The following is a 14,954-nucleotide window of genomic DNA, read 5'->3' on the forward strand; positions in this document are numbered from 1 at the left end:
TTATCATGGAGGGGATGATTTCATACCTCTCCTGACGCGCGCTCTGATGGTACCTTTCCATCAGATCCAGGTGCATCTCATAGGGGTAGAAATCTTCATAGGATTTTTTGAAGTTCAGGAGTCATGGTGGCCATCATGATGCATGCTACTTTAGTAGCATCCTTTTCATGTGCAACAAACTCCGCAAACTCTTCAGGAGTAGCAGTGGCTTCACTCACAACCTTAAGCTCCCTATCGAGGACATATTCTTTGTCCTCATAGCGGGTAATCATTCTGATGTTTCTGATCCACTCATTGAAATTGGATCCATCAAAGATGACCTTACCACACAAGTTCATAAGGGAAAAGGAGCCTGTTGGGTTTAAGCCAGAAGCATTGTTGGAAGACATCTGAAAGGAAAGAAAGACAAGTTTCATTAGATTAGGAATCCTTAATAATTCACCCAAATGAAATATTAAGGCTAGGATCCAACAAACTATTTATAGTTGGAAGAGGGATGCCGTAATCCATACTATAAAATATTTGAAGGTAGGTAAATGACGATTTACCAATTTCCACCATAAGAACGAAATATTTTATTATTAGGTTTTATTGGTTTTGAAACTCCTAGATCTTTTGAGATACATTGAACTTTTCAATGGCATGTTTGAATCTCGATTGTGCCCTCTCAAGTTTGTGACTGGGATGCCGAGGATCACAAACAAGGTGTGAATAACCATACAAATTGACTTGGTACCCTCAACAATATTACCTAATCGATGTGCCGGTTAACCACACACGCTCCACCGATCTATAATAAAGTCAAGTTACCCTTTGCGACTCTTACTAGTCCATGTTAGTGTGCCGGTTAACCACACACGCTCCACTAACGACTTGGTAAGGTACAAAGTGTAATTTTATGGGCTAGCACCAATTTCACATTTTCCTAAAGTAACTAAGATTGAGAATTTATAATGTATAGTTACTTTATAATTCATTATACTTTTAACGAGTATTTAAAGTCGTATCCTACCCGTTCGGCTAACGACCCTCCACCGATCAAGGAAGCGGTGGGTGAGAGTGGACACCCATTAAGTCACCATTTTATAGGCAACAACCTTATACCCCCCTTATAGACCGGCTTCGTGAATGAGGCCTACTAACGGTAAGAATGACATATTCTTATACATATCTATATAATAAAATTATAATAATAGTATAAGTGTTGATTTTTAAACTTTTTAAAAATCTAAGGTTTAATTTGGAATTAAAGTATTAAAGTGTAAGACTTTTCAAATTCCAAAACTTGAGGGCAAGATTTGAAACTATTCCAAGTCTCTTCAATTTGTAACTTATGAGTTTTAATGGTTCATAAAAATGAAGACTCTTCATTTTATGAAACCTCTTTAGTTCTTTAATCATAATTAAAAGAAGTGACTTTTGGTTATCCATAACTTGAGGACAAGTTATGGACACCATCATAGCCATTAAGATCATGAATTAAACATACATGGAGGTTACATATAATTCCTATGATCTTCTAAACTCATATGAACACAAATTCATGTCAAGCAATTTCAAGAAAATCATATAAACATATACAATACTTGAAAATTGATAAAAGTCATGTAAAATGGGTTAACATAATCATTATCATTTTGAAAAACAGATTTTACAAGTCCAAAACAGATTGGGATAATGATCTTAATCCATTTCCAGCAACAAAACTCGAAAAACTGCCCAGCACGCTCCTACTCACCGAGTGCATTATTCTACTCGTCGAGTAGGATGAATTTGTTCATGGACTCGGTGAGTCCTCCCCATGGACTCGGCGAGTCCAGTCGTCAGAATGCAGAATTTTCGATTTTTAAGCAGTTTTGCATCAAGTATACAGAAAACAATCCTAGGCTCTGATACCACTGATGGGTTTTTGAGCATTCTAACACTTCCTAAGTGTACATGCAACCCTAATAACCTTGAATCTATGTTTTCTCTATATACATGCAAATTTCTTTTTCAAGGTTATTTTCTAACTAGCATGGTATGGGGATTACATAGAACATAAAACTAGTAGAAATACATACCTTGTTGTTGCTTGGATTCCTTCAAGACTTTGTGAGCCTAGCACCCCAAATGTTGTGCCTCAAATGCTTCACACAACACCACAAGACTTGGAATAACTTGAGAGAATACTTCTAGCACTCAAAATCGGTTATGCCCTCTCTAGTAACACTAGGTCCAGATTTTGCTAGCCATAGGGTTCCTTTTATAGTGTTGTCACAATTAGGGTTTACACATGAATGCCCTTAATTGTCATGACTCTTGATTTCTCATGACCCATGGGTTTGTAACTCCCATGGACTATCCATGGAGCTCCATATGGTTATAACCAAACCCATAAACCATGGATCATTAATCCACCATAAAAGAATTGATGATTGTCATAATCAACCCTATATATTTAATTAGTCTCACTTTGATCACCAAATTAATACTAGATTAATACTTGATCAATACTAATTAAATAATACTATTATTAATATATTAGAACTTATAATATATTAATAATCATAAGTGCCTTATTCTCTCATCTAGTCTATCCAAGTATTGCAATGCCATGCAACCCAAATGGACTATGCCGGGTCGGGTCAAGTACATACCAAATAAAGTTATGGACTTAGACACTATATCCAACACATATTTCCTTATTTATTTATTTTGAGATTTGTTGTGCTTATTCTGTGCTGTATTTAGGTACATTCCTTGTGAGTTCTGTACCTGCTTTGGTGTTATTTCACTCGGGTGCGAGTCGATCCTTCGTGTCTTTAGCTACTGAGGTATTCCGAGGATGTGGTTTTTGCTACTGAGGGTTTCCATAGCCGACGAGCATGCGGTTTTTGCTACTGAGGTATTCCGAGGATGTGTGCTGGAGATTTTTGGTATCAAGTTCCCGATAGATCTGGTGCTGATAGCGATGGGTGATATTTGTGTCATCGTGGGCATGGATTGGTTGAGTCGTTTTGGAGCAATGATCGACTGTGAGCGTCAGTTGGTAACTATACGAGACCCTAGTGGGGGAGTGCTTACAGTGTATGGCGAGGGTACCAGATCTGGATCAGCTTTTTGGTCTGCTGCCAGAGCGAGACAGAGTCTACAGCAGGGTTGTATGGGTTTTCTGGCGTGCGTGATGGATACGCGGGTTGCTACAGAGAGGTCGAGTTCTATCTCCGAGGTTTCGATAGTGTGCGAATTTCTAGATGTTTTCCCCGAGGAGTTACCGGGTGTGCCTCCCGAGAGGCAGGTAGAGTTTCGGATTGATTTGGTTCCGGGTGCGACGCCTATTGCCAAGGTACCCTATCGCCTTACGCCGCCAGAGATGCAAGAGTTATCCTCACAGCTCCAGGAGCTGCTAGGGAAGGGGTTCATCAGACCGAGTAGCTCACCATGGGGAGCTCCGATCCTTTTTGTCAAGAAAAAGGATGGTTCACACCAGATGTGTATAGATTAATGGGAGTTGAACAAGCTGGAGGTCAATAACCATTATCCACTTCCGAGGATCGACGATTTGTTCGATAAGTTGCAGGGGTATCTTGGTTTTCCAAGATAGATTTGAGATCTGGGTATCATCAGATGAGGGTGTGCGAGGAGGATATCCAGAATACGGCCTTTAGGAATCGTTATGGGCACTACGAGTTTGTGGTGATGCCTTTCGGGCTCACCAACGCACCAACAGTGTTCATGGACCTCATGAACCGGGTGTGCAGGCCTATGTTGGATCGATCGGTGATCGTGTTCATCGACAATATCCTGGTATATTCGAGATCCAGAGAGCAGCATGAGGAGCATCTTAGAGAGATTCTTAGGGTTTTGAGGTTGGAGAGGCTTTATGCCAAAATCTCCAAGTGTGATTTCTGGTTACAAGAGGTCCAGTTCCTGGGACACCTCATTAATCAGAATGGGATATTGGTCGACCTGGCCAAGATTGAGGCGATTATGAGATGGGAAGTGCCGAGATCCCCAAACGAGATCAGGAGTTTTCTGGGCTTAGCCGGCTACTATCGGAGATTTATCAGAGATTTCTCCAAGATTGTCGTTCCTCTCACAAGGCTGACCCGGAATGGTGTTACTTTTACTTAGGGTCCCAAGCAGCAAGCCTCATTTGAAACCCTTCGCCAAAGATTATGCGAAGCCCCGGTGTTAGCCCTTCCCGAGGGAGTGGATGACTTTGTGGTTTATTGTGATGCTTCTATATCTGGTATGGGTGCGGTGTTGATGCAGAAGGGGCACGTGATAACATATGCATCGAGGCAGCTGAAGCCTCATGAGACGAGGTATCCTACCCATGACCTGGAGCTGGGGACGGTGGTGTTCACCCTCAAGATCTGGCGCCACTACTTGTATGGGGTCCAGTGTACCATATATATGGACCATAAGAGCCTGAAGTATCTCATGGATCAGCCCAACCTGAATATCAGGCAGAGGAGATGGTTGGATGTTGTGAAGGACTATGACTGCGAGATCTTATATCATCCGGGCAAGGCTAATGTGGTAGCTGACGCCCTGAGCCGTAGAGCAGCGAGTGCTCCGATCTGAGATGTGTGTATGAGGATGACAATGATGACTCCAGACTTAGATACTATTCGAGAGGCCCAGGTGGAGGCCGTGAGACCGGAGAACTGCAAAAGGGAGCCGGTGATTGGGCAGGTTTCCGAGTTTGAGACGGACAGTCGTGGGCTTATGACTTTCCGTGGGCGGATTTGGGTGCCCTATACAGGTGGAGCTCGTCGTGTACTAATGGAGGAGGCACATACATCGAGATTATTGATCCATCTGGGGGCCACTAAGATGTATTTAGACCTGAAGAGAGATTACTGGTGGCCCTGTATGAAGAGGGAGGTGGCATGGGTAGTTGAGAGGTGCTTGACATGTCGCCGGGTTAATGCAGAGTACCAGCGTCCACATGGTCTGTTACAGCCTCTAGATATTCCCCAGTGGAAGTGGGAACAGATTTCGATGGATTTTATCACCAAGCTGCCGAGGACCGCGCGTGGGGTCGACGCGATATGGGTGATTGTAGACCGGTTAAAGAAGAGTGCTCACTTCCTTGCTATCAGTGAGAGCTCTTCTGCAGAGAAATTGGCCAAGATCTACGTTCGAGAGGTGGTGGCACGGCATGGGGTGCCGACATCGATAGTGTCAGATCAGGACGTGCGTTTTACTTCCAAGTTCTGGAAGAAGTTCCACGAGGATTTAGGTACCCAACTGCACTTCGGTACAACTTACCACCCACAGACAGACGGGCAGAGCGAGCGGACGATTCAGACGCGTGAGGACATGATGCGTGCATGTGTTATGGACTTCGAAGGAAGTTGGGACACCTATTTGCCTTTGGTTGAGTTATCATACAACAACAACCACCATTCCAGCATTCGCATGCCTCCCTTTGAGCTTCAATACGAGAGGAGGTGTCAGACTCCCATCTGTTGGGGAGAGGTAGGGCAGCGAGTGATGGGTGGCACTGAGATAGTGCTGAAGACGACCGAGCAAATTCAGCAGGTCAGACAAAGGTTGCTGAAAGCTTAGAGTCGCCAGAAGATTTATGTAGACCGGCGACGATCCGAGCTAGAGTTCCAGGTTGGAGATGTTGTCCTCCTGAAGGTATCCCCGTGGAAAGGGGTGATCCAATTCAGGAAACGGGGCAAGCTGGGCCCTAGATACATCGGTCCTTTCAGAGTGACCGCTAGAGTGGGTAAGGTAGCTTACCGGTTGGAGCTACCTGTAGAGTTGAGCTAGATTTATAACACCTTCCACGTGTCTCAGGTGAGGAAGTGCGTAGCCGATGAGACGGCAGTGGTGCCAGTAGAGGACATTCAGGTGGATGCGATCCTGAATTATATTGAGAGGCCGATTGCGATTTTGGATCGGAAAGTGAAGGTTCTGAGGAACAAGGAGGTGCCCTTGATTCAGGTCTGGTGGCAACATCGGAAGGGGTCCGAGTGCACTTGGGAGTCGGAATCCGAGATGCGCGAGCAGTATACAGAGTTATTTTCGGAGCCTGACTTCGAGGGCGAAGTCTGATTCTAGTGGGGGAGAATTGTAACATCCCGAGAACTGGTATACCTTATAAGCCCTTGTTCTTTTGGTAAATTGTCAAGTTTAGCCCTTATTGAGAAAAGGTGGTAAATGAGTACGTGGGGCGTACGCGAGTGTACGCTCAGCGTACTCATATGCGTGTTTTTGACGCGGAAGCCACCTACAATGTTGGGTGTACCAGAGGGTACGTTGGGTAATTTGGGGTGTGTCCCTATATAAAGGATACGATGGCCACCATTCTCAGACAAACAACCCTCTCAAACCCTAATCCTCGTTCTTGAGCTTGTGTGTGTCCATTTGAGAGCATTTGAGTGATTTTGTGTTTCTTTGGAGTGAAGAAGGAGCCTTGAGGAAGAAGGAGTGGGATTCCAGGCTTTAGATCTGAGCATATCTGTGTTGGGAGCTTCATTTGGAGGTATAAAGCTCAAAGCTTTCTCACTCTTTTGTTTTGTGCATCATGTTATACCATTTTAGGGTTTTGGTCCCAAAGTTGGATGCTTTATGAGATATTGAGCTCCAGAGACTATGATCAGCTCATTTGAGTGTCTTTAGTGATATAGTGTCATAAAAATCGAGACTTAGACGTGTGAATCAACCCATGCATGAGATATGAGCATTTTGAGATAAGAGAATGAGAGTTTTGGGTGTTTGTGACTTTATCAGCCATGCAAAGGCTTAAAGTCACAGACTTTATGGAGTAAGAGCCCTTAGGGAGTCCAGATCTGTGATATGAGCTAAGGTCTTAATGAATTAAGACCAAATGAGTAGGAAGAGCAAAACTGAGACGTGCGCTGAGCGTAATCCCAGTACGCGCAGCGTAGGGTCGGAAATCCTCAATGCATGCATGGCGTCGGAGTACGCCCAACGTAGGAGTCTGGTACGCGCGGCGTACGCGCTGCCGTTGACTTTTAGTTGACTTTTAGGGTTTGGTCCATTTGTGGGCTATTAAGGCCATGGAGGGGTAAAACGGTCTTTTACCCTTCTGTGAGCTTGTAGAAGGGTTAGTTTAGCTTCTTTGAGAGCCGCTATTAATTAGGGATAATTATCGTATGTGTTAGGCGGAGGCTAGACCGGTGATTCGAGTTCAAGGTTATCCAATTTCTTGCGAGGTGAGTCTTCTCACTATACTTACCATGAGTGGTATCTTTGTGTGACCGAGATGCCTTATGTGTTTACTTGCGTATTGTGATATCCTGTATTATGTCTTTGTGATTTATGCTGAGTATTATTATTATTATGAACTTACTGAGTTGTGGGACCGGAGGGTCCCCACTAAGACACATTGACCGGAGGGTCATATTGAGTTAGCTTTGAGTGGCTAATGTGATGTGTGTGGTATTTTGGGGAACTCACTAAGCTTCGTGCTTACCGTGTTATGTGTTATGCGTTTCAGGTACTTCTTAGTATCACGGGAAGGCGCCGACTTGATTATACACACGAGGCGAAGTCATATTTAGAGGATCCTGGATTATGTTTAAAACATTTTTCTGATTTGGTGTTCTTGAAAATATTTTCATTTGGGGTTTTGTGAACTATGTTATGAGAATTACGTGATTTTCAAAAATGAAAATTTTGTTTGAAAATTTACAATGTTACATACTTACATGTATAAATATAAACCTGACAAATGCAATATCTTTGGCTTCAGCAAAAAAAAAAGCCCATCTACCACCAATGTTCAAAATTGCATTTATGTGTTTAGCACACCAATCTAATTCACCACCACCACCCAACAGAGCTGGTGCAGCCATGTACATATTCTTATCTGTCATCATCAAGATGATGATGATCACCCCTACTCAAAAAGAATGTAACTTCGATCATTTTCTCCAAATTTCCTTTTTTTAAATCCACCAATTGAAGATTTGAAGAACTTCCCATATAAAAAATCAGCACCTTCCACCAGAACAACAATATTCTCAACCTTTTAATGCCCTTTCATGATTTTTGCATCTTGAAACAGAACCCCTCATGTTAAAGCACAAAAGAAATCAAGCAAAAGCAAACATGTCTCTTGCAATTGCCATTGCTAATCGTCTCTTCCCTATAGAGTCATTCCCCTCTATCAAGAGCCAATAATCTTGTTTACAGGTTTAGAAGATGAAGAACTCATCAAAAACTAAACAACTGATGAGATGTTTTGAGAATCGAGGATGTTTTATGAACTAATAATCGTCTTTTCCATGTAGTGTCATTCCTTACTTTCAGTTGTCTTCTGAATCCAAGATAGAAATGCTCTCTCGGCCATTTTAAGACTTCATACGGTCAACAATGCATTGAATTTTGTAATCAAACAAAACTTTCTAAAAAAGAAGGGTAGAAGCTCCTGGCTGCAAAAGCTTCAAGATTTGAACCTTCATCCCACAAAACATATAATAAAGATAAGGTATGATGAAAAAACAACAAAAAGATAATCAATTAGCACAACATTGATCTAAATCTTTATATTTTTATTAAAAATATGGCAAGATACACAACCGATCATATTAGGAAAATAAAAAATGCAAATATGAAAGATAAGACATATAAATGTAATTAAAATCATGGAAAGGTACCTGCATAGTGAATTAAACCCCACAATTTAGTGAATTGAACTCCAGTTGGCTATACAATCTTCAATTGAATTGACCTAACACTCAAAAAGTTGGATAAAGGAATTCGAGAAATCAAAATTGAGAGTAAAGGGGAACTCAACAAAACCAAGCTCCATTTTTTGGACTTACAAAGGGCCATTCAAACAAAATAAAAAGGAACCTGTGTTTCTTTATCAATACAAAACAATAATAAAAAAATGAAACCAAAAAGATTACCTGGAGTTGAGTATATTGTCGAAAATTATCGCAAATCGAGAATTGAAACCCTAGCGAGAGAGACGTATCCGAGACACAAACATACAAATGATCATTCAATAGACACAAACTCCATTCAAATCAGTGGGAAAATAAACCAAATAGTTAAATAGATGATATAGTGAAATTGCATACCTTATTTGCAGATAGTTGTTGCCCGGGTGCCATTGGACATTAAAACTCATGGATAGATGAAACACAAAACAAAATTCAACAACCAGGGAACAATAATGGAAAACCTAAATCAATATAGCAACAATTTACTCGAGAAAGAGAGAGACCAATTCCATCTTTGAAAATCCTGTTGATCTGAACAACGGAGAAACACACCTGAATGGAAGTTAGGAAGGGGATTTCATCTTGAGGTTGAGGAGGAAACCGATTACAGAGATGAGACATCGGGGAGAGGAAGTCGTGTGTTATTTTGGTTGAAGGAGAACTACCATGTCTTGGAAGGAACTGAACACCAATTGAACGTGGGAGGAGAAACTATGGACTGTGAGGGAACGTGGGGGAGAAGAAGGAGGAGGGTCGTCGAAACTGATTGATGAACCGCACACAACCGCAAAAATTGAGTTTAAGTGGCTCAGATTAAAAGTTTCTTGAGTTTTAAGGGTTGTGATTTGGACGACGGTTTTCCACTCACCGTCGTCCATAGTATTAATAATACTTGATAGAAATACTAGTATAGTTTCAAACTTCCAGTTATATTTAATCATAAATATCTTAAAATGATCATTATTCGTTTGATAACTTATATTAAATCCTCTCTAATAAATGAAGGTTTTTTTTTGCCACATGTCATCTTTTCCTTCATTTTGACACTTGTCATTTTGTGGGAGTTTTAAAATTTTTATTTTCCACTTGTCATTTTTTAGGAATTTCCATTTTCTTAAAATAAAATTCCATAAAATTTTATAGGATTCTATAAGGAAATAAAATCATCCTATTAATTTGATAATAAATTATCATAAATACTCCAAACGATTTAATTTATTTTGCAAATGTTTTAAAATATTACATTTTGTTATGTAAAGTATTACTTTATAAAATATTTCATGTTTATATATTGATATTAAATTTTTATTTTTAATAAACCCGTGTAATACACGGTCTCACACCTAGTAGTATAATACTTAGTCATATCAATATGCTTGTAAACCAAACTTATCAAAAGATAATGAAATTGAAAGAGAAAATTCTAAGAAGTTTACAAACAAGTCATTTGTTGACTCCAATAGACCGACATGAAGAACTTTTTGAACATCTTCTATGTTCAAGTACTTGATGATTTCTATATTCAACATACATGTCAACTGATTCTAAACAAAAATGGGTTGAAGATGAGTTGAACCGATTGTTTTTTGGGTTTTGGAAGAGTATGACCGGTTTTGGTCTTTTACATTCGGATCATTGGTTGTTGATTTGGAAAAAAATCATTCTGTTGTTGACTGTGGCCTATTCCTTTCTGAATACTTCCATTTGTGGATGGAGATGGAAGGATTTGTTATTTGGTTCAAACGAATGTAGTCTTTTTGAATCCGAAAGTGGAGTAGATTCACTTTTGGTTTATTACATTATTACATATATAGATAGGTTGAAACATTTAAAAAGGGAACCAATAATATGACCCATAAGGAGCTTAATAATCGCATTTGTGAAGTGGATTCAAAGATGGTTGTTATACTTGCTTCAAATACGGAAATTGAGGAGCGGTTTGGGAATATTTTGCATTTGGTAACGTTGCTAGAATATCGTTTATTGTCATTAGATGAAACAAAATCAATATTTGTTCATACAACATTTTTTTTGTAAGCATTAACAAACATCATTTTTACACAGTACATGGGCATAGATGCCTGGTAGTATATTATAGTATTACATATTATCAAGAGAAAAATTATTAATGAGTAAGTTCTTGAAAAAATAACGTTGGAAGAACGTTGATTGGAGTGTATGGCAAGACCAACAGCCGGCCCAGCCCAATGGGAGGGCAACATGGGCCATGGCCCGGTGGAGAAGCAGTAAGAATCGTTCTTGACAATCAGAAGAGTTGTTGCTTCATCGCTTAAATTACAGGTAGGTATTGCTTGTTTTTATTAAATTTTATTTGACTTTGTAAAATCCAAAATCCAATATTCTTTTATGAGCATATGATTTCTCTTTTAAACATCTTTGTTGTTAAATATGCACATGAACCGTTTTATGAAATGCCTCAACGATTTTTTTTGTTTTTCATTTAAATGCAAAAACAAAAACTTTGCTTCAAAAGTTCTAATTGATGATAATTTCGCATTCCCGTAGGTTGGTGTTCTTGAATCTTGGTGGGAGAAATCAATGTGACATGGTTTTTGTACAGGTGATGTGTCTGCCCAAGGACAAAAAATAACACAGTGAAAATCTGAATTGTAATACTAGTTTGCGAAGATCGTTCACTGAAGTTGATGACGGGTGATGATAAGAATCAATTAGGAGGTCTTTGGAGCTCAACGGAACGAACATGTATCCATCTCCTCCAATACACCACCACCACCAAAGCTCGCCTCCTCCAAATCCACGCTTTCATACTACGAAACTCTCTTTACAAGAACAAAAACATTCTTGCCAAATTCATCACCACCTGTTCCTCCTTAGCTGCTAAACGATTCACTACCTCGTCAGAAGATGCAACCAATCTCATACGACATACCCACAAACTGTTCGATCATATGCCTGACGAACACGACACCTTTGTCAGCAACACCATGATGAGAGCTCATCTCGGTATTCACCAGTATGATGAATGTTTGAGTTTGTACATGGAGTTAAGGAGAAAGGGTAATTTTAAACCTGATGGTTATACGTTCTTGACTTTGGCAAAGCTGTGCACTTCAACTTTGGATGCCCGGAGAAGCCAACAAGTTCACAACCATGTTGTTAAAGAAGGTTTTGTACATAACATGTTTGTAGCTACATCATTAGTTGACATGTATGCAAAACTAGGACAGATGAACTGTGCACAGAAACTGTTCGATGAAATGCCTGAAAGAAGTCAAGTTTCTTGGACAGCATTAGTCAGTGGGTATGCAAAGTGTGGAGAAATAGACAATGCAAGAATGTTTTTCAACCAGATGCCTAAGAAGGACACACCCGCATTCAATGCAATGATTGATGCATATGTCAAGGTAGGAGACATGACACAAGCTAGTATTTTGTTCAATGAGATGTTGGACAAAAACGTTGTCTCATGGACTAGTATGATTGATGGGTTTTGTAATCATGGTGATGTAGATACAGCTAGGACACTTTTCAACACCATGCCTCAGAAAAATCTAGTTTCTTGGAATTCAATGATTAAAGGGTATCACCAGAATAAACAACCAAACGAGGCATTGAAATTATTTCAAGAATTACAATCAGAACCCTCACTTGAACCTGATAATGTAACAATTGTGAGTGTTCTTCCTGCGATTGCTGATTTAGGAGCTTTGGATTTGGGTAAGTGTGTTCATGAGTTTGTGATGAGAAAGAAGATGAATAGAGGAAGTAACATTTGCACTGCGTTAATCGATATGTATGCGAAATGTGGGGAGTTTATAAAAGCACGAGAGGTTTTTCAGTCCTGGAATGTTAAAGAAACTGCCACATGGAATGCTTTGATACATGGGTTTGCTGTTAATGGGTTTGGTAAAGAAGCATTGGATGTGTTTCTTGAAATGTGTAAAAATGGAGTGAATCCGAATGAGGTAACCATGATTTGTGTTTTATCAGCTTGTAACCATAGTGGCATGGTGGAAGAGGGAATGAAATGGTTCAAAAGAATGGAAGAATTTGGAGTTGCTCAAACAATCGAGCATTTTGGTTGTATGATTGATCTTTTGGGGAGAGCTGGGTGTTTAGATGAAGCTGAGAAGTTAATGGATGATATGCCATTTAAAGTTAATGAGATTATTTTGAGTTCGTTTTTGTCTGCTTGTGGTTATGTGAAGGATGCTGAAAGGGGTGAGAGGATTTTGAGGAAAACCCATGGGAAGGAGTATTGGAATGATGGGAATTATATTACATTGAGGAATTTGTATGCTAGTGAGAAGAGATGGGTTGATGTTGAGGAAGTGAAGGAGATGATGAGAAGTAAAAAGGCAAGGAAAGAAGTTGGGTGTAGTAGTGTGATTGAGGGTGGTGAAGTTTGGGGGTTTGCATCAGGAGGAGGAGATAGGTTGCATCCTGAATGGGTGAGTATAAATTCAATGTTGGAGATGTTATTGGTTCATATGAAAAAAGAATATTTTACTAACATGGACATGTAATTGCTAAGGTTTACTTCTCAAAAAAGGTTATTTAATCGGAGGTTAATAATACAACTATACAAGTATCTAAGGCTTATGTTATTCGACTAAGGATTTAATTCCGGCCTAGTCTTTGTCATAAACGCAATGTCATCAGCAAAGAAAAAAAAAACATCATGACACCCGTTCAAAATAATTAGTCTAGCATATTGCATGTTGGTAAAGTGCACGGCCGGTCCATTGATTTTCAATGCCGGGGCGAGATTCTAAATTAATGTCTTTATTTATTTAAAAAAATAGCAAAAATGAAATAAATTTTATAGTCAAACCAAACAAGGTTATACAAACAAAAACATACATAAAATTCATCTAAAACGATGCCTCCTTGCATTTTTTGAAGCAAAAAGATCTATTATTTTATCATAATCAAGACTTCGTAAGAATTGACGTTCAATACTCAACATTGCTAATCCATTTAATCTTTCTCGAGTCATGGTACTTCGAAGATATGATTTCAATAACTTCAATTTCGAAAAACTTCTTTCCGCGGAAGCAACCGTGACCGGTACCGTCAACAAAATCTTATATGTCACCAACACATCGGGAAACATGTCCATTTCCTTTGAAAACTCCATAATTTGAATAGCTGGCCAAGGAAGTTCACATTTGTATGCTTCATCCAGCAACATTTCCTGCAAAACTTGTAACTCCATAAATAAATATTTTCCATCAATATCAAGTTCCTCACCATTTGTCAAACTAGTTTCAAGTTTCTTACAACATTTTTTTAATTTATCATCAAGTAAAGATTTTAACTTTGAACCATCAAACAAAAATCCAAAAATAGATTCAAAATGTTACATTGGCTCAAATCTACTTCTCAATTGAGTTAGAGTCATATCTACTATAACAATAAAATAATCAGCTCTAAAATTTTTTTGAGATGATTGTTGTTCGCTTTCGGTATTTGAAACTTCATCAAATTGTTTTTTTCTACTATAAACACGTTTGATAGGAAATTTTGGTTCAACTCCAATATTTTCTGCTATTTCTTTAGCTTCATTAATAGTAGAGTCAAATCCATTTTCCCTATATTTTTCAAAATAATTAATTAATCCCTCTAAGTTTTTTATTGCAACATCAAGAATCATATCTTTGGATTGTAATTTTTTACTTACCAAATTAATTCTAAATAAAATTTCATGCCATATCACTAAATTTAGAATAAATTCAAAATTAAAAATTTCACAATTTACTAATATGATTTCGCATCTCTACAAACCTTACCATCATCACTCACTTGAGCTAATTTTTTTAATGCTTCTTTTATTTGAAAAAGTTGAGTTTTTATTGCTTTAACACTTTCAATGTGACTTCCCAACGAGTAGTAGACAATGATTTTAGGGTTAACTCATTAACATGCTCAAGTAAAACACTCCATCTATATGTGGAGCTAGAAAAAACATTATATATTGTTTGACAAGTACCACAAAAAGTTTTAGCTTTATGACAAAAATTTGTCATATCACACAAAACTAAATTTAAACTATGACATCCACAAGGCATATAAAAAACTCTTGAGTTTATATCAATGAATCTTTTTTGTACATCTTGATGTTTGCCTTTCATATTTGCTCCATTATCATATCCTTGTCCTCCGATACAATTAATATCCAAGTCAAGAGATTTTAAAGCATTTTGTAAAACATTAAAAAGTCATACACCAGATGTATCTTCTACAATTAAAAACTTAAAAAAAAACTCTTCT

The 14,954-nt window shown here is 38.8% G+C and overlaps 1 protein-coding gene and 1 long non-coding RNA gene across 4 annotated transcripts; one reads left to right on the forward strand and one right to left on the reverse strand.

Annotated features, from left to right (window-relative positions):
* Nucleotides 1–7,708: 7,708 nt before the first annotated feature.
* On the reverse strand, nucleotides 7,709–9,451 carry LOC145117127 (uncharacterized). 3 transcript variants are annotated; one of them, XR_013712506.1, is made up of 4 exons: nucleotides 9,057–9,451; nucleotides 8,883–8,932; nucleotides 8,628–8,701; nucleotides 7,709–8,426 (listed from the first exon to the last, which is right to left on the reverse strand). It is a non-coding gene; the product is annotated as an uncharacterized LOC145117127 (long non-coding RNA). The 3 variants fall into 3 exon arrangements; XR_013712507.1 differs by having other exon boundaries at nucleotides 8,628–9,160; nucleotides 9,252–9,451; XR_013712505.1 differs by having other exon boundaries at nucleotides 8,883–9,451.
* A 1,516-nt stretch (nucleotides 9,452–10,967) lies between these two features.
* AHG11 (Pentatricopeptide repeat (PPR-like) superfamily protein) lies at nucleotides 10,968–13,277 on the forward strand. Its single transcript, XM_079047713.1, has 2 exons — nucleotides 10,968–11,000; nucleotides 11,226–13,277. The coding sequence occupies exon 2, from the start codon at nucleotides 11,366–11,368 to the stop codon at nucleotides 13,205–13,207; it is 1,842 nt and encodes a 613-aa protein (XP_078903839.1). The 5' UTR covers nucleotides 10,968–11,000; nucleotides 11,226–11,365; the 3' UTR covers nucleotides 13,208–13,277.
* The last annotated feature ends 1,677 nt before the right edge of the window (nucleotides 13,278–14,954 follow it).

This window comes from Lactuca virosa, chromosome 5 (genome assembly GCF_052849685.1).
Source record: "Lactuca virosa cultivar CGN04683 chromosome 5, Lactuca_virosa_CGN04683_v6, whole genome shotgun sequence".
Classification (NCBI taxonomy): Eukaryota; Viridiplantae; Streptophyta; class Magnoliopsida; order Asterales; family Asteraceae; genus Lactuca; species Lactuca virosa.